At 39.9% G+C, this 22,023-nt stretch overlaps 2 protein-coding genes across 9 annotated transcripts in view; both read right to left on the minus strand.

The window, feature by feature from the left end:
* myo3b (myosin IIIB) overlaps positions 1-17,982 on the minus strand; it is a 75,684-nt gene extending 57,702 nt beyond the window's left edge. The window contains exons 1-8 of one of the 3 annotated variants that reach the window (XR_005077147.1): positions 17,645-17,982; positions 17,286-17,322; positions 9,503-9,686; positions 7,106-7,240; positions 5,485-5,589; positions 5,119-5,218; positions 4,375-4,451; positions 3,526-3,671 (exon numbers count right to left, since the gene is read on the minus strand). Coding sequence is in view for 2 of the 3 variants with exons in the window: in XM_037110825.1 (XP_036966720.1) it covers positions 3,526-3,671; positions 4,375-4,451; positions 5,119-5,218; positions 5,485-5,589; positions 7,106-7,240; positions 9,503-9,686; positions 17,286-17,322; positions 17,645-17,711 (851 nt within the window). In the remaining variant the exon portion in view is untranslated. The remainder of the gene's footprint in view (positions 1-3,525; positions 3,672-4,374; positions 4,452-5,118; positions 5,219-5,484; positions 5,590-7,105; positions 7,241-9,502; positions 9,687-17,285; positions 17,323-17,644) is intronic. The other 2 variants (XM_037110825.1, XM_037110826.1) reach the window with 2 other exon arrangements.
* Positions 17,983-19,234: 1,252 nt separating this feature from the next.
* ubr3 (ubiquitin protein ligase E3 component n-recognin 3) overlaps positions 19,235-22,023 on the minus strand; it is a 43,256-nt gene continuing 40,467 nt past the window's right edge. For all 6 annotated transcript variants that reach the window (XM_037108989.1, XM_037108988.1, XM_037108990.1 and 3 more), the window contains one exon: positions 19,235-21,208. In XM_037108989.1, coding sequence (XP_036964884.1) covers positions 21,091-21,208 — 118 coding nt within the window. In that variant the 3' untranslated portion in view covers positions 19,235-21,090. The remainder of the gene's footprint in view (positions 21,209-22,023) is intronic.

Below are 22,023 nucleotides of genomic sequence, written 5' to 3' on the forward strand. Positions count from 1 at the left end.
TGTTACTTATGCTAGTTGAAGTATCACCTATAATCATTTCCCCAGTGATTTTTCCCTCCTATCTGTGACTCCCTTACTTTTCTGAAGCGCCACCACGAGGTTCATATCTGTGGTTTGAGTAAAACGTACAACTATTGGATGGCTTCTCATGAAAGCTGGTTCTGGTATTATTTTGTATTAAGTCTGGAGACTTTCATCTCTCATGTAGCACCATCATCAGGTCAAAATTCTAATTTGTTTAATACCTTGGTTTATGATAAGATTGCTTCTACTTATGGATAGGAGGCATCTTTTCATGACATCGTGGGACCTAAACATTTACTGCACCCAGCTCGGCTAGTTCAGTTAGCTTTGATAGCTAGCTTCTTATTCACTCGTAGATGCAGGCCTCCTTCTGCGTGCTGACACAGAAAGACAAGAGTTCCTACGTGAAACTGCTCATAACAAGCTCTTTGGATTATCAGTAACCAGCTCATGATTTCTGCAACGAGACGCTGCTGTTGAGTTTTCTTTTCTTTTTTTTTACCAAGCCAAGAGCCATCTAGTTCCATTATATTCAAGAGAAAGCAGACATCTCTACAACTGATATCTCCAAAGCTCTGCTACTCACACCAAAACAATCAGAATGGATAAATAGCACTATAGGTAAGAGGGAAATATGTGTTGTTGAGTTTGGGGTGAGCTGTCCCTTTAAAGCCTAATGGCTGGTCCTAGTGTTGTTGATGAATAAAAGATTTCTGAACATTGATTTTTGCCAGGAGAAAATCAAAAACAGATGTACAGGAAATACAAACAAAACTGCAATTGCTCTTAACATTACTTTCTACAGTGCTATCTTGTCCAGTTTAGCTTCAACATATTATTCCAGACATAACTTTAGTTCAGTCCCATCTTGATTTTTCACCTCTTGAAATATTTCACTCCGTGTCAGAAACCCTCGGCTGTTGCGCTCCACAGATTTTAACTCAGTCTTTGCCCATGAAGTGCTGTCTCTCGGAGCACTCTGGTCTGGATTTCGCGATTTGATTAGCCTTTCTTGTGTCTGACAAGCCATCATTTACTTCTGTCTTCTAGCTCCCTCGTTCTGGTCTCCGCTCAGACAGCTACACGTATTGTTAAATATATGACTAATATCTACAGGGATCTGGCCGGATAAACACGACCTTGGACGTCTTTGCTAGTTGCCTCTAACCTTTACAACACATTTTACACACACTCTGGTTTGACTTTCCATGGACACTACAAGCCTGTGCAGCACAGAGAAGCAATTAACCTTCCTGCATATTAAATATCACATACCATCTTTGTCCTGAGTATCTATAATTAATTTTGCACTTGATGATTTTACAACTTTACCCTCTGACATGCTCCATTACCTTCATCCATGGACATCACATGTATGTCGTTCACACACACTCACAGAGAGTAGACTCACAAAAGACTCAAAATTAAAACAACTGAAGCTACAGCAGATTGATCTACCTGAGACTGACACATATGCATTAACTGACGGTGTGTCACAACTCATCAAGTATCGGATATTTCTGAGCCACAAACACCAAGGTGACCCTAATTCATGGAGCTCATCAGCATCCCCTCTGACAAATATCGGAGCTCCTCTTATCGTTTATAGCCGTCTGCTGGGCCCAATATCATTTCAACCTGTGCAGGTTTTCCTGTTGCACAACCAAATCTACGACCTAATGGCTATCTGCTGCTCTAGCCCCTGCAGTCTAAGTGGTGATAGCACAGAGTGTTTATTTGGTCCTCAACAGGCGCCATTAAATCTGTAGCTTGACAAGAGAGACTGTCCAGCAAGAGCTTACTGTAGCAAGGAACAACAAACAGAATTATATTGTGACAGAGGAATGACTAAATGCTACTGTAACATATAAGAAAATGTATAACATAAAACACTAAAGTGTATTTTTATCTTGTATATCATGAATGGTATATTCCATGTTTACTATCTGGATGTTGTTCAAGGAGGAAGAACGATAAGGTGGATGATATACACAAGATTGATTACATGACAGTGAACCCTTTAGCCTGGAAACACATTACACTGCATAACTGTAAAATATCAGAATGATGATAATGCTTACTGCATATCTTAGTGCTTTGCATGGTTTAATAAAACATGTACCACCCAAGGACAATACTTCTCTGGTAATGGTTTGTGACGTGTTAAATAGGAAAAAATCCAGAACTTTTTGCGATCATCAAATCCTGTGATAAATCTCTCTGATTTCGTCATGAATCACTCTTGCCGCCACCAAAGACCCAAAGGTGAAACACATTTCCCTATTTAGAAAGTAATTCACACGGGAGTCATAATTTACCCCGCGTTTTCCTCGTGATTTTGTCTGCCGCACCGCAATGACGGGAACATATATTTGAGATAAATGACATGTTAACAGAATGATTTCATGGTTCGACACGTTTGCTGTGATTTATACCGCAACCGCCAAGCCTTTAAGGTCCCCTATTCATCCTAAAAAGGGCAAAATATATATTTTGATTGGAGCAGAGACGGAGGGATGTCAGTTAAAGATATATGTCCAATTCTATCAACATCCTAGTTATCCCCTAAAGTCAAAGGGTCTAAGAAAATCTGCTGTAATGAAATAGGATTGGACACTGACATGGGAAATACATATGCCCCCTCTTATTATAGCTCCAGTTATATATGAAACACACTTGACAGAAACCACTCAACCAGTTCCAGGTTGCATTTTTTTTTTTAAATGTCCCAAACAGAAGCTACATTCCACCAAAAAAGTGCCGCCAAAGTAAAAATTAGCAGCATTCATTTTCCCCAACCTCCTGCTCTCAGCCGTCTTGTAATGATTTTCTAAATTCTGGTTGAGTTTGGTGCTGATGAAATGCTGCGTTTGCTCCATAATTCCTGCCACACGAGCCATCCATATTCCTCCTCTGGCTTGGCAGGGAGGAGATAACATTGTGACGGGGAGGAGGTGACAGCCTCATCTCAATGTGAATGGAGCTAATCACCAATGCAAATTGCAATCAGAAGGGCATATCTCTACCTAACTGAGAGATAATTGCGCGATTGTGCTGATAACAAAAGGTCAACCGCGTGTAGCCACTAAAGCTCTCAAATGATCATCAGACACACACCGTCTCCAGCAGTGAATATTTTTACAGATTGAATCGCTGCATTAATTTTAAGGACAAACACTGCTACGTTTTTTTTCAATGATAAAGATTTTAAACACTGATTATTCAGCAGATGCTGCCTCTCAGATTGGAAACATTAAAATGCAAACAGCAGCAAGACACGCAGATCAAACCACAAATATCCAGCGTTTCTACATTTCATGCCGTAATAAAAAATTAATCAATTTGCAAAGAGAGCCGCTGTGATTGTTTTCCTTTCACCTTCTCCACTGTCAGTTTCAGTTTGCCATTGTCCTCCCTGACATAATGGAAAGCAGTGTTCCAGCATCCTTGTGTGTGTGCAGCCTCCAGCTGTGTGGTAGGAGCGCCCTCTAGTGGACTCACCGGGGGATCTTGAAGAGTGCTTTGACTGGATGCATCTCAGCCAGCGGGGGATCTCCGTCTGCCAGCTCGATGGCTGTGATGCCGAGAGACCACACATCACAGCGGGCGTCATACGAGTAGTCGTACTGCTGCTCGCAGGCTATGACCTGGCAATATAACACAACAGTGACCATCCGAAACAGCTCATTTTAGACTGTTACTGAGTCCTAAAAATCTTTTTTTTTCCTCAATACACATGAGGAAATCTGCCAGTGAGCTGAGATTAATTCACTTTCTACCGGAAAATTGTGTCAGATTCTTGAAATAAAGCACTTTATTAATATAGAGGTGTAATAACTTTAAGGAAATTATGCTCAAAAGGATCATAAAGCTGAATTTTATACTCACTCACTCTCAAATCTGGCAGAGGTACAAACATCTATATTTATGGACTGTTGAAACACTAGAAGGTGGGTCAGTTCATTTGCCGGTGCTATGAGCCTCTCTTTCCCACAGTCAATAATTATAACTGACACTACATTTTACAGCTGAGTTTATTCTAATTGCCCCTGAGGTCCCTCCCTACTAGCCCAATCACCGCACCTCATTTCTGCCAAGGAGCAAGCCGAGGGGCCACCGACTCCCAGCTATTAACCTTGAGGCGACCTCAGGAGCTGTGCCCGTGGAGGGGAATACACAATGACACTGGGGAGAGTCTCACAGAATTAACTGGGCTGCTCTCCCTCCCTCTTTATGGCGCATTTAAACAGATTTTGCTCATTTAAAATGTTTCCAATAGGCGCTAAAACACGTCTATGCATTATTACAGATGTAGAAGATGTGTGTGTTAACTGAAACGCAGACTCTGACCTCAGGGGCCATCCAAAACGGAGTGCCGACTGATGTGTTCCTCCGTAATCGTGCGCTGGTCAATTGTGCTGAAACACCTACAAAGAAAACACAAAAAAATGCATCTTTTAATAATTAAAAGGTCTAGATATTCGTATGTTTGTTTGAGTGAATTTTCTGCAGATAAAAACACAATTTATGACGGAGAATAAATGTCTGAATTAATCAATAAATCCTGGCATATAATTTAGTGTGGCAACCTGCCAAGCCGTAATAATAACGGGCTATAATCATTTCAAATTATGTAGGACAGATTTTTATCAGCATGGGTCCACTTCATCTCCGTGACACAGAGGACATAAACATGCCTAGGGGTGACTCAAAGTCATTTGCCATAACAGCTTTCTTTTAATATGCAAAGGATCAAATAATGCAATTTAAATGAGCAATAATAGCCTCGGGTTAAGGCTACGGTCCATGAAATAAAAAGATGTTATGGTGAGAGGGGGAACTAAAGTGTGGAGCACATAAAACGTGTTATCCTGTGCCTGTGTTTGCCTTCACAAACAATGTTGCAGGATTGTGCTGCTGACACTTCCCATAGATCAGTCAAATAACCAGAAACGACTCATTCATCTTACAGGGGACATCAGACAAAAGATGAACCTGACATTCTCAGACCTTGAAGCATTCGTCTCTTTCTAGTTAAAAAAAAAAGAAAAAAAAAAAGAATTAGTTAAATCCCCTTTTTATAAAGATCATTACCAAAGTCAACCAGTTTGACTCCTCCCTCGGTTGTCAGGAGGATGTTGTTGCCCTTGACGTCACGATGGATGATCCGGTTGTTGTGCAAATGCTGAAGACCCTTTAAAGTTGGAGGGCAGGAAGGTGCTCGGCATGAATCACAGTCACATTATTAGTCGTTTGTCATTAGTAGAAATGAGAAAATGATGCATCAAAGGTTGAGCAGTGCAAACTATATAAAAGAACTCCCACAGCTGTTCAGAAGGAGAGACATCCATTACCGCCTGCCACACTTCCCCTGCTGGAAATAAATCCCCAGCAAGCTCTCTGCCTGTTTGCATCCCACCTCCTCCCGAACATTAGCAACTTTGCAGCGGGCCATCTTACCAACAGGGCACTGTATAAGATGTATGAGATAACGGGCTCCTGCAGACGCTGGCCTCGGATGAGCAGGCCTTTGATGAGTTCTGTGACAGAGCCGCCGTTGCACAGCTGGGAGGGAGACAGAGAAACTCCAGTGACTCGTCCATCACTCACCACTCCAGATGATGATTCATGGGGAGAGGGAGCCCACACACACACACACACACACACACACACACACACACACACACACACACACACACACACACACACACATATACAAGACCAGGGGAAAGCAATGCAGCATCACATGGCAGCATGACAGCATCAACAGTCCTGTAGGTGGGCTGCAGTGACAAACTGAAGCCCATTTAAATACTGCTTAATCATTAAAGAGTTTCACTAAAGCAGCCAGAATTTTTAGAGTTTCATATTTTTTAGGCTCACAAACACAATCAGTGCTGGGAGAGAGTGAGTAACAGGGGTAGCCTGTGGAGATGACTTGTACACGGACACAGTTATGGCTACTTTCAGTTTCACTCACCAAAACATGTATGTTGCTAGATTTCATATCATATCATATCATATCAACATGCAGGCCTGGCTGAAGCAAAAGATGAAATGATTCCTTGAAGCTTACTCTCCTTATTCTTCCATGTTTGTTATAACCGTCATGCTGAAGACCTTTGCATTACTAACCTCTGCAGTTGCCAGTATATGTCAGGTTAACCGCATGCTTGTGTCCGTACTAGAGCCCAAACGACAGAGTTGAAAATGACAGAGTTGCTCCCACATCAAAACGTTGCTCTCTATAGTTTTATCAATTGCTTCTAGGCTCAGGGTTTATTTTATTTAGTTTTTTTGTCAAAGCGATCAGGGACGAGTGACGTGTCCACACTGCTGTGACATTTTCTGCGCATCAACAACTTTTTCGCCTAGATCAATAAAATACATTGTTTTAGGAGTGTTATATTTCTATGAATTGACTTACAACATCCCGTACAACTGCATCAGTCTCACCCAAGAGTGTCATCTAGCTATGTAGAAGTACGATGGGCCAGTTTTAATCAACCCAATTGTTCTCTAGCCGTGGATAAGGGTGATTGATTGAGCACAACACAGGTGCTATTTTGAAGATTTTGACTTGTGGCAGGTGTTCAGAGGTCCTGAACTAGGCAACACTGGCACAAAAAAAATGAACCTTTAAATGAGATATATGCTTACATGCTGTCTTAAGCGAAGTTAGCTAGATCAGAAGATCAATACAACTTGTTTTTCAGTCTGCTTACAGCCAACAGCTGGGCAGTTAGCTGAGCAAAACAATGACCTGGCTCTGAACCACTGTTTTTACCAGCAAGCTGTTTTCCAGCTTCCACACTCTCTGCTAAGCTAAACAGCTGTTTGTTATTGCTTCATATTTAATTTACAGATATGAGACTGGTTTCAGTCTTCTCCTCTACTTCACAGAAATAAATAAGAAATAAAGCATATTTCCCTTTCCAAACATGTCAGATTATTCTGACAAATTGACACACAAAACTATTATCACTGGTATGCTGTTAACAAAATGCTAAACTGTAGTTAGTATGGATGTCAGATAATCATGCATCTGAAAAAAAAAAAAAACGACCGGTGAAGAGCTTACCTCAAGTACCAGCCAAAGTTGTCCACCTGCTTGGTTGTCTGACTTGTAGAACATGCCGAAAAACTTCACCACATTAGGGTGGTTGGACAGGGACCTCAGGATGTTGTATTCTGCTTCGATCTCCTCATCCACATCCTTTAATCAATAACAGGCACGGTAAGAACATAACAGTCAGATATGTAGTCATGCAAATGAGAAGCAAATAAATGTAATGTAACAAAAAACAACATATATGCACAAATATCTCAGGGTTGTGTTTCATTCTGACATTCGGAGGTTGACTATAACGAGACTTCTCAGGACAGGGTTATAACTCAGTAACAAAGGAAGGGACAGCACATACTAAACTATTTCTGGAAGTGCTTTTCTATCCAAGTAAATCTCAGAGGAAGGGAAGAGTAACAGTCAGAAAGGCAGAATTTCTCTTCTTGGATGTCTGAGTGATAGTGTCAGCGGTCTAATCAGGGAGAGGGATGAGAGAGGAGGCAGCTTCATCTTCATGGCCATCAGGGGAATGGTGAATAGCACTGCCAGAATGGGGATTGTTCCATTGACACAATCACAGGAATGCCTCAGACCAAGACTCGCTAGCACAATGCAGTGCCCATGCAGAGACTACAGCGTCCTTATCACACAGACAAATGAACGGGTATACAGGGAGGAAGGAGCCGATGCAGGAGCTACACTTTCCGGTAAAGTGTGCGTAGGACTGAACATGACAGGAAATAAATGAAAAGGGGAGACATTGATATATATCACGGGAGCAACTACAAGTACAACTGCATCAAGACGGAGAGGAGGAAAAAGTACTGGCAGCTTACTCTGTTTGAATGGCTCACATGCTGAGACAAGTCACAGTTATAAAGAGAAACACAATCGTTATAGTCTTTGCTTTTTTACTCTCCTGTCACAATATTGTGAGCTCTTGCAGTCGTGAAAAAACTGTCAACATAGATGGTTGTGAGGAACTCCCTCCTCAACAGCACTGACAATAAAGGCTTACAGTGAGAAGGCACATAGACTGATGTCAGATCAGTGCTTGAATGATCTTATTTATCCAGCAAGACAGTATACACACTTAAAACTGTCCATCAAGCGGTCCACAGTTAACTATATTTTCGCAATTTTCTTTTAACACGTATTCACACAGGGTCACAAAACGAACAGAATACTTGACAATCAACAAGGTACAGCCTCAAATAAAACAATTATAGGTAAGTAAAGGACCCTTACTGAGAATAGTCTTATCATATCCTGCTGGAAAAACCAGGATAGTGACTGGTCACTAGCAGGACCAACACATGTTGTGTTTTGGTGCTGGTCTATGCTCGTTTTTCCAGCAGGGTAGTTTCTTGCCTTAAAGGTTCAATGTGTCAGAATTTCCGTTGCCCTGCCCCGTCACAGTCCAAATCTCCTGTGCTAGCAAAGTAAACACCGACAGTCACCTGACCCCTGAGTAGCTAGCTGCATAGCTAACTGAGCTAATTAGCTAACAGCAGCTCCAGTTAGCAGCAGTTAGCCATTACTCTTGTGAGGCGCTGTTTGTTGAGTTTGAATTCGACAGGTGGGCAATTCTTACATATTGCACCTTTAAAACTGTGAGATAACAAGTAGCAGCTGTAGCTCAGGCCCCTCCATGAACGCTCACTTGAAGATTTTACTGCCATGCAAGAGTCTCTATAAGGCTCTATATATTCACAGCAGTGCTCTGAGTTAAAAGCAAATGTCAGCATGGTAACATGCTTTACATGACAATACTAACTTCGTTTAGAAGGTATAATATTTGTCATGCTGATCACCACCTTAATTTAGCTAGTTAGTATGCTAATATTTGGTATCCTTAACTCCACGGTTGCTTAAGGATACCAAACTACTATTAACTATTTTCATATATTCCTCTAATTTGTGCTTTTTGTCTGTTAAATTACTGGATACTTTTTCCAAATTCTGGCCTTAAAAAATCGGATTTCAGTCTTAACCCATCCATCAACCAATTACGGGTCACTGCAGTTTGGCTAAAATTCAAAAAGGTTGAAAACCACTGCATTAAATGACTATATGAATATAAAACAGGATGTATATATACTACAGCGAGCTACTTTAGAGTAATACATGGATCTAACGATGGCTCTCTAGCTGGTTCTCCTCTCCCATTACAGTTAGCATTAGTTCAAAGTCTACAAGCTGATCATTATGCTGTCAAGCAAAGATGTAGTTTTTTTGCACATTGGCTATCAGTTCAAATATCTGCACATAAATCTCTCAGCTTTAACAGACACCGTATACAGACCCTAATAGATTATTTTACAGACAGGAACCTGAAAATGAACAATATGCAGTAGAAACAGATGGATTCTGTAAAATGTTCCACGGTAAACAAGCTTTCATCTGACTTACATTGATTGGATCCAGCACTTTGACCGCTGCCTGACTCCCATCCTTCTTGTTGGTCACTCTGTAGACTTTGCCATACGTTCCTTTACCAATGGTCTCCACTATATCCCAGTTACCTGATGGATCGCCTAGGTTCTCCATGCCAATCATGCTGGACTTGTAAGGATACAGTCCATACAGTGACCTCCTGGGGGATGAAGATAATATGAGGTGCAAAACTTTTGGTGAAATCAACATTACAAAATATAAATGATGTCATATGAATGGCAAATCCAAAATAAAAAAAATGAATCCTTGATTGAAATTCATCTGTATTCTATCAAAACAAAAGAAAAAAAATAAACAAGACATTTGTTGAGTGTGTTTGCCAGCTCAGAAGGAGAGAGTCGCGGGCAGAGCCAGACCTCCATGAGGAGTAAAGACCCTGAATCGCATAAGATTATTTTCTGATCCAGAGCTGTTTACCAACATGGGGGAACTCAGAGATGAATGTTTAGCTTGTGGGACTAAAACATTTATTTATCCTCACTCCTGTTTATCGACCTGACTACAGCAGTGATCCATGGAGTTGAACTCCACTGTCTGGTGTTAACACACAGTAATGTTGACTGCCAGCTGGAACTGGTGGGGAAATATATGGGGAAAAATATTTTAACCATCATTGTTGATGAAAATCTATCTGACATGAGTTTTATTCACATAACCTTTAGTCTCATTCCTCTCTAACTCTCCCAGAAATAACAGCGAGAGGCTGCAAAAGAAGACGCGAGGTTACGCAATAAAATTGTTGATTTGTCTCGATTTGAACCCTTTCAGGAACAACTCGGATTATGTACATACACAACTCAACAAAATATAGATCAAAGGCGTAGTCATTTTTAGACATCTTAATGCAGAATTCCTACATCTTATAACTTTAAGTGGAAACTTACTAGAATCTGAGAGAAATCCTTTACTTTGTCCTACAAAAAGAAAGCTTCTTGTTGAGCCTCAAAACAGACCAGACAGACTTTGCAGCAAGAGAGAAAAACACATCTCCCTGTTAACATCACAGAGAAGGAAGTAATTAAAATAAAAAAGTAGGATCTCTGTAGAGCTGTGCGTGTATAGCTCAGAGCAGCGCATTCAATCCCAAGGGCCTTCTCATTCAGCTCAGTGAAACGACTATATCCGCCAAGGGAGCCACTTAACAGGTTTAAAGCGGCAGAAATCAAAGCAAAAACAAAGCAGACAGCTGTAGGTGGAGACGACAGCACTCTACTTACATGGCGAATGTTATTTTCTTCTGACTCATCGGGCCTGAGAAAAACTACAACTAAAGAGTCTCTGGTGATCATAATAAAACAACACCAACAGCAAAAGCTTCCTCGAGAGGATGGGCAACAAGTGGCACTTGACGGAGACACTGAATTAGCTCTCTCCACGGGGACCTTGTCACTGTCCACAACTAAGAAGCGCAATCTCCTCAAGATCAATTGGATTGGACAGAGATTAACTTGACAAGTGCCGTCCTGAATGAGCTGACGGCACACCTCCACACAAACTGTTTTGTAAAATGATTATTATGTAAAGTGTGTTATAAGGTGATTTACATGTCTTCAGCCTATAGGAACAGATGATCAGCAGTGATGCAGAGGCTCAAAATAAATCATCCTTTTAAACCTACAAGTGATGTTTCTGTGACCAAATACATGTCAGACCAATGATGCGAGGCATTAAGTGTCAAAACAGCTGAAACAGAATAACATGATGGATGAGGAAGTGGTGCTGCCATGTTGGGATACATGCATCCTTTTTTTTGTTTTTTGCAATATGACACACATTCCAGATATAAACATGATGGAGAGGAATGTTTGCGTGCGATCTCACGACCGCTCCACTCGTCATAAACGTGTTGTGCATCACGGAGGCCGTGTGACCCTGAGGGAGCGAAGTCGAGATCAGCAGATTGATGCTAAAAACATGAATGATGTTTATCCCTCGGGAGCCGCGGCAACTCAGACACGTAAGCACAGATTTATGAATTGTTGTGCATGCAGGATGAGCAATGGCATCCGGGTAGATATTAGATGGATATACATACCACTATTCTGCGGAGACATTCAAATATGCAGCACTGAGTACTAACTGATATCCTTCACTGTGTCCTTCAGGGAGCCGCGTGTGACAGAAGCAAAAGCTAATGTACCTTTTGTAATTCAGTAACTTTTGTCATCAAAAGGGAGAAACTACAGGTGAATACATATTTTTTTATATAAACCAATCAATGTTAAGATTTTGTAGATAAGTAAATAGAGAACGTCCAAACTACAACACGTCAAACTAATATTCACAACAAACACGGGAAGCTTAACACTAGAGTAACTGCTTACTGATGCTAACTGCAGCTGCCGTTAGCTAGTTAGCTCAGTTAGCTCAGTTAGCCATGCAGGAAGCTGTCCAGACCAGGAGCTCGGAGCACCGATTAAGTGTTGACATTTATACTGAGAGCACAGGAGCTTTGGACAGGGACAGATCAGGGCTACATGGTTATCATGCTAACTTCAGTAGATATCCATGGAGCTAAATAGAAAGATGTAATCATGTCAAAGATGTTATGTCTTCACATTTGAGCGGTTTATTCTGATTCAGATTTATTTCCTGTTAGTGTGCAACTAATTTGCATATTTAAGCATTAAATATCTGAAAATGTTTTTCCATGACTGAATTGTTAAGATGAAATCCATATGTTGAGCATTTGTATTTTTAAAGAGCAAAACTGGCTATGTAACCGAGACTGCGCTAAAAAAGTTACACAGTGCACCTTTAAAAGCTAATTACACATGGTAAGTACCTGAATCACTTACCTATAAGTATTGTTTCATCTCCAGTCTAATAATCCATCATTGATTGTTCTGAAGTTAATCGGCCACCTTAAACTGTGCGTGAATAATGCATCACACCTGCCTTATTAATCAACAAGATCCAAACCTGTTTACGTACCATTTATAACTGTCGCTCTGTTTTGTAACATGCGTCTCACCTGCTCTGCATCTACATCGTGCTCTGAACACATCACCAGTCACCTGTCACCAAGACACCTTCACTCGTGACTTCTGTAACAGATGGCTCATATAATGGCCGGCTTAATTATCAACATTTTGCTGCAGCTCTGAAATCGCCTCAAAAAGTATAAGTAAAAGCTATTGAAGTGAAACACAACAATAAGACTTTAACATGAAACTGTGCATCAGTCAAGCATAAATAATCTCACCTACTGTTTGAAGATCACTCATAAAAAGACTTCATCACAAGCATTTACAACTATCACACACACAAGTGGTCATTTACTTGTTTGCATGTACTCATTATTCAAAATAGCGGTCAAAAATCCTTAAAGCTCAGATCATAAAGCCAAAAGTGATGCATACCTGCTTCTGTGAAAGTGTTTGTCTCTCCCGCACACAGAAAAAACCCACACTAATTCATGCTAATCTATAGGGATTAATAATTCACCAGTGATCTGCAACCCGATCTGCAACACCGTTAAATATTCAGGTGGCAGATGTGTCCGCTCATAATGGTGGCTGATATGAAGCATCTCAGGTTGCTCACAGGTAACCAGGAAGTGTGTGGTAGTTGCTAAGTCACATGAATTGCTGCCCGTGTCCTCTCTGTACATTATGTTCTTTACATGTCCCGTTGCTTTTACTTCATCCAGCAGCTTTTTTCTTAGCTTTCTTGTGTGCCAGTGACAACAATGTCATCAGCATCTCTGCAGAAATGCTGCCAGCTTTAGTGGGAATGTTACATGAGGATTCCACTGACCATCAAGTCAAATTTAAGCCCAGAACTGTGCAGGCGATTCCAACGTCAAGTTTATTATCATCTATTTCTATATCTACATGCTGTTGATTAAAAATAAGACACTATGCCACCTGAAGAGCCATGAGACTGGATGTTGCTGTTGCCTTGAGTTTAAAGCCCCAGGGATCTAATAATGTATAAGACGGTCATGCCTGCTGGAAAGAGCTTTAATATGAGCAGATCTCACTCCAAGAAGAGCTCAAATTTACATGCATGTTAAAAGTTGCAGTTCCTGAATTTTTTCAGTCATGTCCACCTTTGAAAGTTATACAAATATCCCCACTCCAACCCCTTCCATTGCAAATAGATTATTTATTAATGGGAAAACTAGTCACAAAAGGAGAATGTTGCTGAATAGGATTATCAAGGGACATGGACAGGTTTTTAATGCATCTTTCCCATGAGTATATGTTGAGAGTGAATTAGAACAGTGGTGCCAAACAAAATAAAAGAGGAAAAAACACAGAATTCTGCTTGTTTTTTCAAACCTTTTTTCAAATGCTTCCCTGTTTCTGCGTCTTGTTGATTACCAGTTCATTTAACTAGTCTTTACCTTTAAAAACTAATTAATCCTTATGACTTGCAGAGGGAAGTGCGGTAGCAAAGGGATATGGCATTGTTTTAAGGGAAGAAACAAGTTTGGGAATTTATCTAGAGATTATGACATTTCGCAAATTTTTCCTACACCAATGCCTTTATATGGAGGTCTGAAAAGTAAAGCTAATATGGAACTCCCTTAAAACTGCATTCCTTCTAATTACCAGAAGGGGGCATTTTCACCGGTTTCAAAAATAAGTCCCAATTATATTGAAGCTTATGAGAGAATGACCCACCTCTCACTTGATTAATTACCTCAGTAGACAATCAATTTAATGAATTTAATCATTTATACAGTAACATACAATAAAGCAGTTCATGCTTTCTTCTGTGGCTATCTTGGGACTGTGAGGTTATTATCATTGTGTGTAACTGAGCTCTAATTGAGATTGAATCATGATATCCTACCCAGCTACACCACCTTGTCCAAGTATGGTCACTTCTAGCTCAAAAAGAAAAAGAAGATTCAAAACTGTGATGGCCATTACTTCCAAAATCAATGTGTGATGTAACAGTGGGTTTACACTTCTCTGTGACTAATGTGATTTATGCATCATCAGTTCCCACATGTTTTTTGGTTGTCTCTCTCCCCTCAGCCTGGAAGGCGCCGTTCGAATGTAACTGACAGTATGTAACAAAGCAGATGTTAAGCAGTGTTTTAAATATTTACGATACTACGTTGTTCCATGTCAGAAGTGTATCATCAATCGGTGACCTGATATCAAAGGCTATTTTTTCTTGGTGTCACAAAGCAAAGAGAAAACCCAAACACTGCCCTTTTAAATGAACAGCCGATACGTCACTGCTGCTTTGGAACAGGACACCACTGGTCCTCAATGCTCAGGTAAGGTTACCCTTTGTTTACCATACTGTGTCAGCATACCTGAAAAGGGACATCGTATCTGGTGTATAAAATGCTGGTCAGTGCTTCGGTGTGACACAGTGAAATAGTTTTATAGATTATACATAAAAACTGTACAGGTTCACGGTTACATGTTTTTTGTGAATATGTACCCCCCCCCCAGGACATTTGCGGTGCATCTACATAATTCCCAGTTTCAAAGATGGTTGGAGTTGGTAACAGCTTTAAATGATTTGAACAGCAGCAGCACACAGACTGTTTTTGTCACCAGAAACATTGCGAAGTAAAAGTGAGTAATCTAATTTTCTGCTTCCATCAAACGCACACAATCCCACCCTCTCTGGTTAAAGCCTTACAGGAACACCACTTGGTAAACCCTTTGGTAAGTCTGTGGAGAGAAAAAAACTCTCAACTATAATCCCTTTTAAGGGGATATGAAGAGGCTTTGCAGTAAACCTCCACTAGCCACGAGTCAGGCCGAAGGCACGGTGCCCTTGTTCTCACCCTTGACGACAAAGGTCTCACGCGACCAGAAATAAACACTTTTTTCCCCCAAGTTTAAGCGCCCTGAGCTTAGCAGTGGACCTGCATGAATAATAATCTCAAAGCGACAACATTGGATATATAAAACATTAACATTTTATTACAAAAATTCTTACCTCCAATTACAGATTCATATCTTCATAAAACACTAAATCACATGATCAGTCCTTTAGATTATAAAACACAAATCTAAATTTCAATGTTAATTTTGATTTTAATTAATCAATATGATAGAATCTGCTTATTCTAACAGCAGTGATTTCCAGATAATTACATCACCAAAACAGACATTTATTTGATGACTACTGCCAGTATTTTGCACATATATGAAGTGTCTGTTACATTAATGTTAAATGTGGTTAATGGTAATGGAAATATGAAATGTTATAAAGGTATAAGAAAACAATGTTACACTCAAGTAGTGTGGCATTCTTTTTGTGATTAAATCAATTCTATAAAACACTTACAGATTTTTTAATTTACAGCTTATATGAAAATGTCACTGCTAGTTCCTGTATTACTTTTAATTTGGTTACCTAAAGGATCCTGCAAGCAACTTAATTTGTTCATACATTTTTACTGATAGAGGCAATTGTTAATTCCTTTGACCAGACTGCACTAAAAGTACTGTGATGTTGGATGTTACAGGGTCTGTGACAGGTAAACTTTATTTTACTCAGATTTTATGCAAACGGGTGGTGCGTTCCTTATAGTTTGACTTTTCCCAACATTAATTTAAAAAAAGAATTGCAATATATTCTTATATATTGAATCATAACTGTTTCGTGATGCAGTTTGGGTTTATGCATCTGTAGCGTTAGCTGCTAACCACAGTACCTATGAGTGATTATCCTGCGGGATCACTATAGTGTGGCATTTTAGAATAAAGTATTTGGTTTAAAAATATACATATTAAAAGCCATGTTTTGGTCATCCCACCTTTGAATATTTGCCTACCCGATGAAGGCTGGATGACCATAACATGGTGTTTAATAAAGCTGGTGAATAGCTCTCCTGGTAAAGCTCATGCCTCATGCGACTGTTGAGGTTTGGGGTCTGATTCCTCCGTGTAGCTTTTGCTACATATAGTTTGGCCATCGTAAAAACATTTTGAAGACGCCTCTAACTGAAGCACAAAAGATGTCTAAAATGACATGCTAAAACTTGAATTTTGAACCCTGAACGCAGGGTCAAAATGTCAAGAACAAGGTCAACTCTCCTGGTCAATCAAATCCAGTTACATATGGTCTCTGCCATTACTACATCCTGGGAGTGTAACGCTCAGTGTGTAGTGAGTAGTGTTACAATCTCTTCAGGCACCTACTGTTGATGACTACACTGTGGTTTGAGCTAAAAGACAAATCATTACTGTGTTATTAAGTACAGTTTCACCAGTTCATCTACACAAAGCAGTGCGCTGTTTGGTGGAGTCTCAAATGGACTTTAATCTTGAAATGTCAAGTTCATTCTCAACATTTCAACTTTATTCTCGACACTTCGACTTTACTCACAAAATTGTATTTCAGCTTCATTCCAGACATTTCTGACTTTTGCATAATGAAAAAAAAAACTTCCATCTCTCTCTTTTTTTTTATTTTACTTTTCCTTGTCGTCTGTCCCTAACACTCTTCCATACACTTGAACATCCCTAATGAATGTTGAAAAACACTTCCTGGCTCTCCAGTGAACGTCTTTTCAATGTTCAAATTGAGACTTTCTTGCTTTTGCTAGGTGGGTAGTTTATTTTCCCGCCATAGACCTCTGCTCTGCATTACACTGTCTGAAATGCCATTGTGTTGAAGAACTTATGAAGAAACTCTTGTCCCCTCCCATTTTTTAAACAAAATGGAGCACTTCAAAGTGAACAACAATTAAAGCGAACCCGACGAGCTTCCAGTAAAGCCAGCAGGCCCTGTGATGAGGAAACATGAGTCCTACCTTGTCTGTGCTGCCTCCGCTCTTCCATCTCCAAAATCTGCAAAACAGGAGAAACTGTCAGACTTCAGCTGATCCCAGCTCAGTCCTGCATCTCTGTGTTTCCTCACAGCCAACACTGGAGAGGGGGGCTTTTACATTGTGACCCTCACTGTTATGGCTTTAACTAACAGGTCTTTACATGCAGCTTACCGTCCATAGCAACATGTCCGAACTGATTTCCCTGTTTACTCAGTGAAGGTTTTAATTATTAACAGTGCGGACACCTGAGCACGCGGCCCTGCGGACCACAGGCTGACCCATATCACCTCTTCCTGGCCCTCAATGGTCCATTCATCCCTGTGTGGCTGCAGTGTACCTACCTGGACGGGGAGATAATGAGGAAATGTCCAGTGATGCTCGCCGTAGCACCGTCTGCAACAACAGCATCTCTCTGTGTGAAACCTGTGGCGCAGTTTCTGTGGTTTAACGCGGGCGAAGTCCTCCTCTGGTCCATAGCGGAGGCTTGTTTCTGTTTGTGTAATTGGCAGGAAAAAAAGAGAGAGAGAGGCTTTGTGCGGACATTGGTCATTAGCCAGAGGGCCTCCCTGCTTTATGAAATGTCGACCCAGTTATCCTCAAAAGGGCTCAATCACATGGCGGTGAAGTTTCCCCTCTGGTGCCCCGGAAAAGGCCTGTGGACTACAATGTGCAACAGTATATAATCAATAGAGCTTACTTTTATTCATTTTTGTGACTCATTTCCTCACTTTTAACTTTTCCTATTCAAAATTAGCATACACTGATAATTCCGTCCTTAAGTGATATTGCGTAATCATGCAGGTGACCAGTTGCATTTAGGGGAATATCGTTAAAAACAACCACGTAAAGTCGCATTATTCGTTGAAAAGGCTCCAGGTTTTGGTCTGCAGGAGTCATGATCTGATTAGCTCCAGTGAACTGAGACCCCTGGTGGACAGTCGGAGGTAGACGTCTGTATCCTACCAGCCAACATGTCCTCACTACAGGACACACGGCCATTATAGAGAGTCGCATACTTGAGTTTTGTGGGGCTGAGTTGTGCAGATATAAACCGTCTTTCCTCTGGTCTGGTGTCAGCCAGCTTTCTGTAAAATGACATCATCTACACCTGTTAGAAGGAGAAGGAGAATGATAGAGTTATTATCTGCAGCTGGGACAGATGGAGATTTGAATGAGTGGTGGAATGTAATGAAGTACATTCACTAAAGTACTGTAGGCGTTCTCAAGTACATTTGAGGTGATGTACATTTGGTCATTTTGCTGCATTTATTTGACAACTTTAGTCAGGCATGCTTACTTATCACTTGAAGATTTTTGCACAAATATGTTAAGAACTTGTAAAATATATTCTTTTACAAACTGAACTACCTGACAACTCATGCAAGTGGCTGAAATAGTCAATTAATCAATAATTTCCCTAAATGAATCGATTAATTCCATAGGTCAAAAAGGTCCTTTAGGGTTTTCAAAAGCCTTGCAAGATCTTATATTCAAAAATCTTTCAAGAATCCAATAAGAACATTTTTTGGTTATTTTAAGATTTCCTCAGTCCTACTGGAAATCTGTTTTAATTCCGTTGGTTGTGATAAAATCCTTTAGGATTCAACTACAACAACAATAATGTCAACAACTGTTGGTGCTGCTTTATGTAATAATAATACATTTAGATATGTCACAGAATCAATAAGAAGTAATACGTTGTGGTTTCTTACTTGTGACAAATGTACTTATTGTAAGTTGCTTTGGACAAAAGTGTCTGCTAAATGCCCTAAATTTAATATAAAGGTAAATGTAAACCTAAGAAAAGGATCTGAATACTTACCAATACAGCCTCACTGCTCTGATATGGAGAGCATAAGAGCAGACAAGGTGATTGATTGTACCTCTTAAAGAAAAACAAACTGGCAACAGGAAACAAAACAGGACACAAATCAGTGTGATTATATTTTATTCACATATGTTACATTTTGCATTAAATGTCCAAGTCATACTTTCTGATCAAACTCAGAAAGTTTGAGTCAGCACCTACAGTAATGTACTGTATTCTCTCTTCATTCATACAGGAGAACACACAAGAGCTTTCAGTTACAATTTACACCCATTACTCGTTGGCTATTTGGTTGCGGTCATTTACAAAGTGGGTACTGCGTAATAAAGAAAGAAGAGGAGAAACTCAGTAAACAGAAAAAGCAGCATGCATGAATTCAAGAGGAAAGTTTTTCAAGTGTTAACTTAGAGATTCCTCGATGCAGCACGACGCGGCCCACCATTTGAAAACCAGACATCAGCGGTATGCCGTGTATCACTCGCAAAAAAATAAAATAAAATAACACTAATCTTTGCAGGCACGACTGGATAGACTTCCTCTCTTCCAGAAAAAAAAAGAAGATGATAATCAGAAAATTAAGTAGCTAAGACACTTAAATAATGGTGGCTTAAAGGATGTCATGCACAGTGTATAACGGATACTCAAGTCTGATAATCTTGTGATGTTGGAATGCAACTATAAATCACAACTAGGAGACGCGTGGAGAAGGGATAGTCATCACAATAAATGTTCCATACTGGAGTCAGGACTCAACAATTGAAAGCAAATTAGGAAAAAAATATAACTTTGACAGCACAGAAACATGAAAAGTATTAGCATTTCTTCTCAAGGGCAGCTTTCATTTCATTAAGTTTTGTATACTTTGACAGATCCAGTAAAATATTTCTGCTCTCATATAGTTGTTCAGCTCTGACAGCAAATTTCCCTCCCAAATGATAGTATGCTACTTAAATTCCATATGTCTTACTTTGGGTTTTTGGGGAGCAAAGACAACATATTTTTGATTATTCATTGACCAGTTAAAGTGGGCATTTTAGCATCTTCTTCAGAACCAACCAGGGAAAAAATAAATGGGATAAAACGATATTGGGCAGGACTACAAAAAGTGTAGTGAGCATAATGAGTTGACCGCATACCCCCCTTAAACATCAGAGAGTGGATTGAGTCGACATTCCCAGCCATCTACCAAAAAACTCAAAGCACAACCTTAGAAAAAAAAAGTCTTCACAAAAGTTAAAATTACTTACTTGAACAATGAGCAGCAGCATTTATTTAAATATCTAAAACTTATCTTAAACAGCAAAAAAAAACAAAAACAAAAAAATTCCTGAGGATGGATTGCAACTAGACCCATAAAAAGAGCCTTTGCTTTGTTTGCAAAAAAACTCTAGTGTTTGGATGGGTGGACTTGTCCTGCCTACCATCACGTGTCAGCAGACAATGAGTGCACATTGCAATAACATCGCCACACTCATCAGGAGCTTGAAACTCATGCCAGCACAGCAGAGCACATTTCGATAAATAAAAGGGATATGCATTTAACATCGTCATAAATGGTGCAAAAAGGAACCAAACTTTGCAGGGACACTCAGCACTTGATATATATTTATTCTTTTAACCCAAATAAATACGACAGGCTTCAACAGCCTGTTCCAAACCAATTTAAATTCTGGGCAAAGTTGTGCTTTTTTTTTTCTTTTAAACTTGGATCTTCTCAAATTATTCCCTGTTGAAAACCACACAATAAACCACTTAAACACACACACGTGTTAATCTTTAGGCATGATTGTACACCAAACTTCACATAAACCAAGGCTGTGGCAGCAAAACCCTCGTTAGATGTTTGTATTTATCACGTTTGAGAGTTCCCAAATATTTTGATCGAGGCAGACATAAGAGCCAAGGGGGGGGGATCTTCTCCGTCATGGGTTGCTGTTTTTCAGTGGACTTTGGAAGATCTTAGAGTCCATTATAGTGAGGCCCCCAACGCTTATTGATGTGATCAAAGGTGTGTGAAACCCACTGTTGCTCCAACACTCGATACCTCTCTTCACATAAGAAGAGAGGTTTGCCGCGGCTGCAGAAAGGCCAGAGGGGAAAAAAACAGGAGTGAGTTTGTTTTCTCTGCAGCAACAAGTATCAAAAATAAAGCTGTGTCCCAATTTTATATTTGATCCTGATTCTAAGAAGGTTTTTACCAAGTTATGTGTTTGTACTTCTCTAAGCCATGATCAAATGATCATTGTTTTATGCCTAGACAACTATTATTTACATTTTGTAATTGTACTCCAAAAAACTATTCAACAACAGCTTTATCTTGGTGGCTTCATGCAGATTAGGGTTAGCCAAGTTCAAATAATATTCATCAAAAATAAAGATTTGAGAGTTTAGCAAGAAATATTACCCTGTAGCTACGCAACAATAAACAATAAGCAATAGAAATTCAGAAGTTTGTTTTTTCTCAAATCTGTTCAAAGTAAACCCCTCTTCCCAAACAAATCAATAAAGGAAAAAAATAAAAATAAACCCAACATCTCTGACGCTGCTGGTGTCACCTCCAATACCAGACAACTGATTGTTATGGTGATGATGATGTTGAAGTGTCTGAGAGTGCAGCTGCAGAGTATGGTAAGCTAGCTGTGTCATCTTTGATATGTTATTTTCTTCTGACACACACAATCAGGTGGCTGCGAAGACAATAAAAATACAGGAAGAGTCGCCACTCCTTTTGAGTTTGACGATCAAACTTTTAAAGTTGCCCACTGCAACTGATTTTTCAATTTAAAATCAAAATCACGACACCCCTCGTCCTGAGTGTTCAGTTGATGTAGGCACAATGCTCCTCACAAAGACAACCAAGGAGCTGCTAACTATCGGAAAAGTTGGCAAACT

This window comes from Acanthopagrus latus, chromosome 9, assembly GCF_904848185.1.
Source record: "Acanthopagrus latus isolate v.2019 chromosome 9, fAcaLat1.1, whole genome shotgun sequence".
NCBI lineage: Eukaryota > Metazoa > Chordata > Actinopteri > Spariformes > Sparidae > Acanthopagrus > Acanthopagrus latus.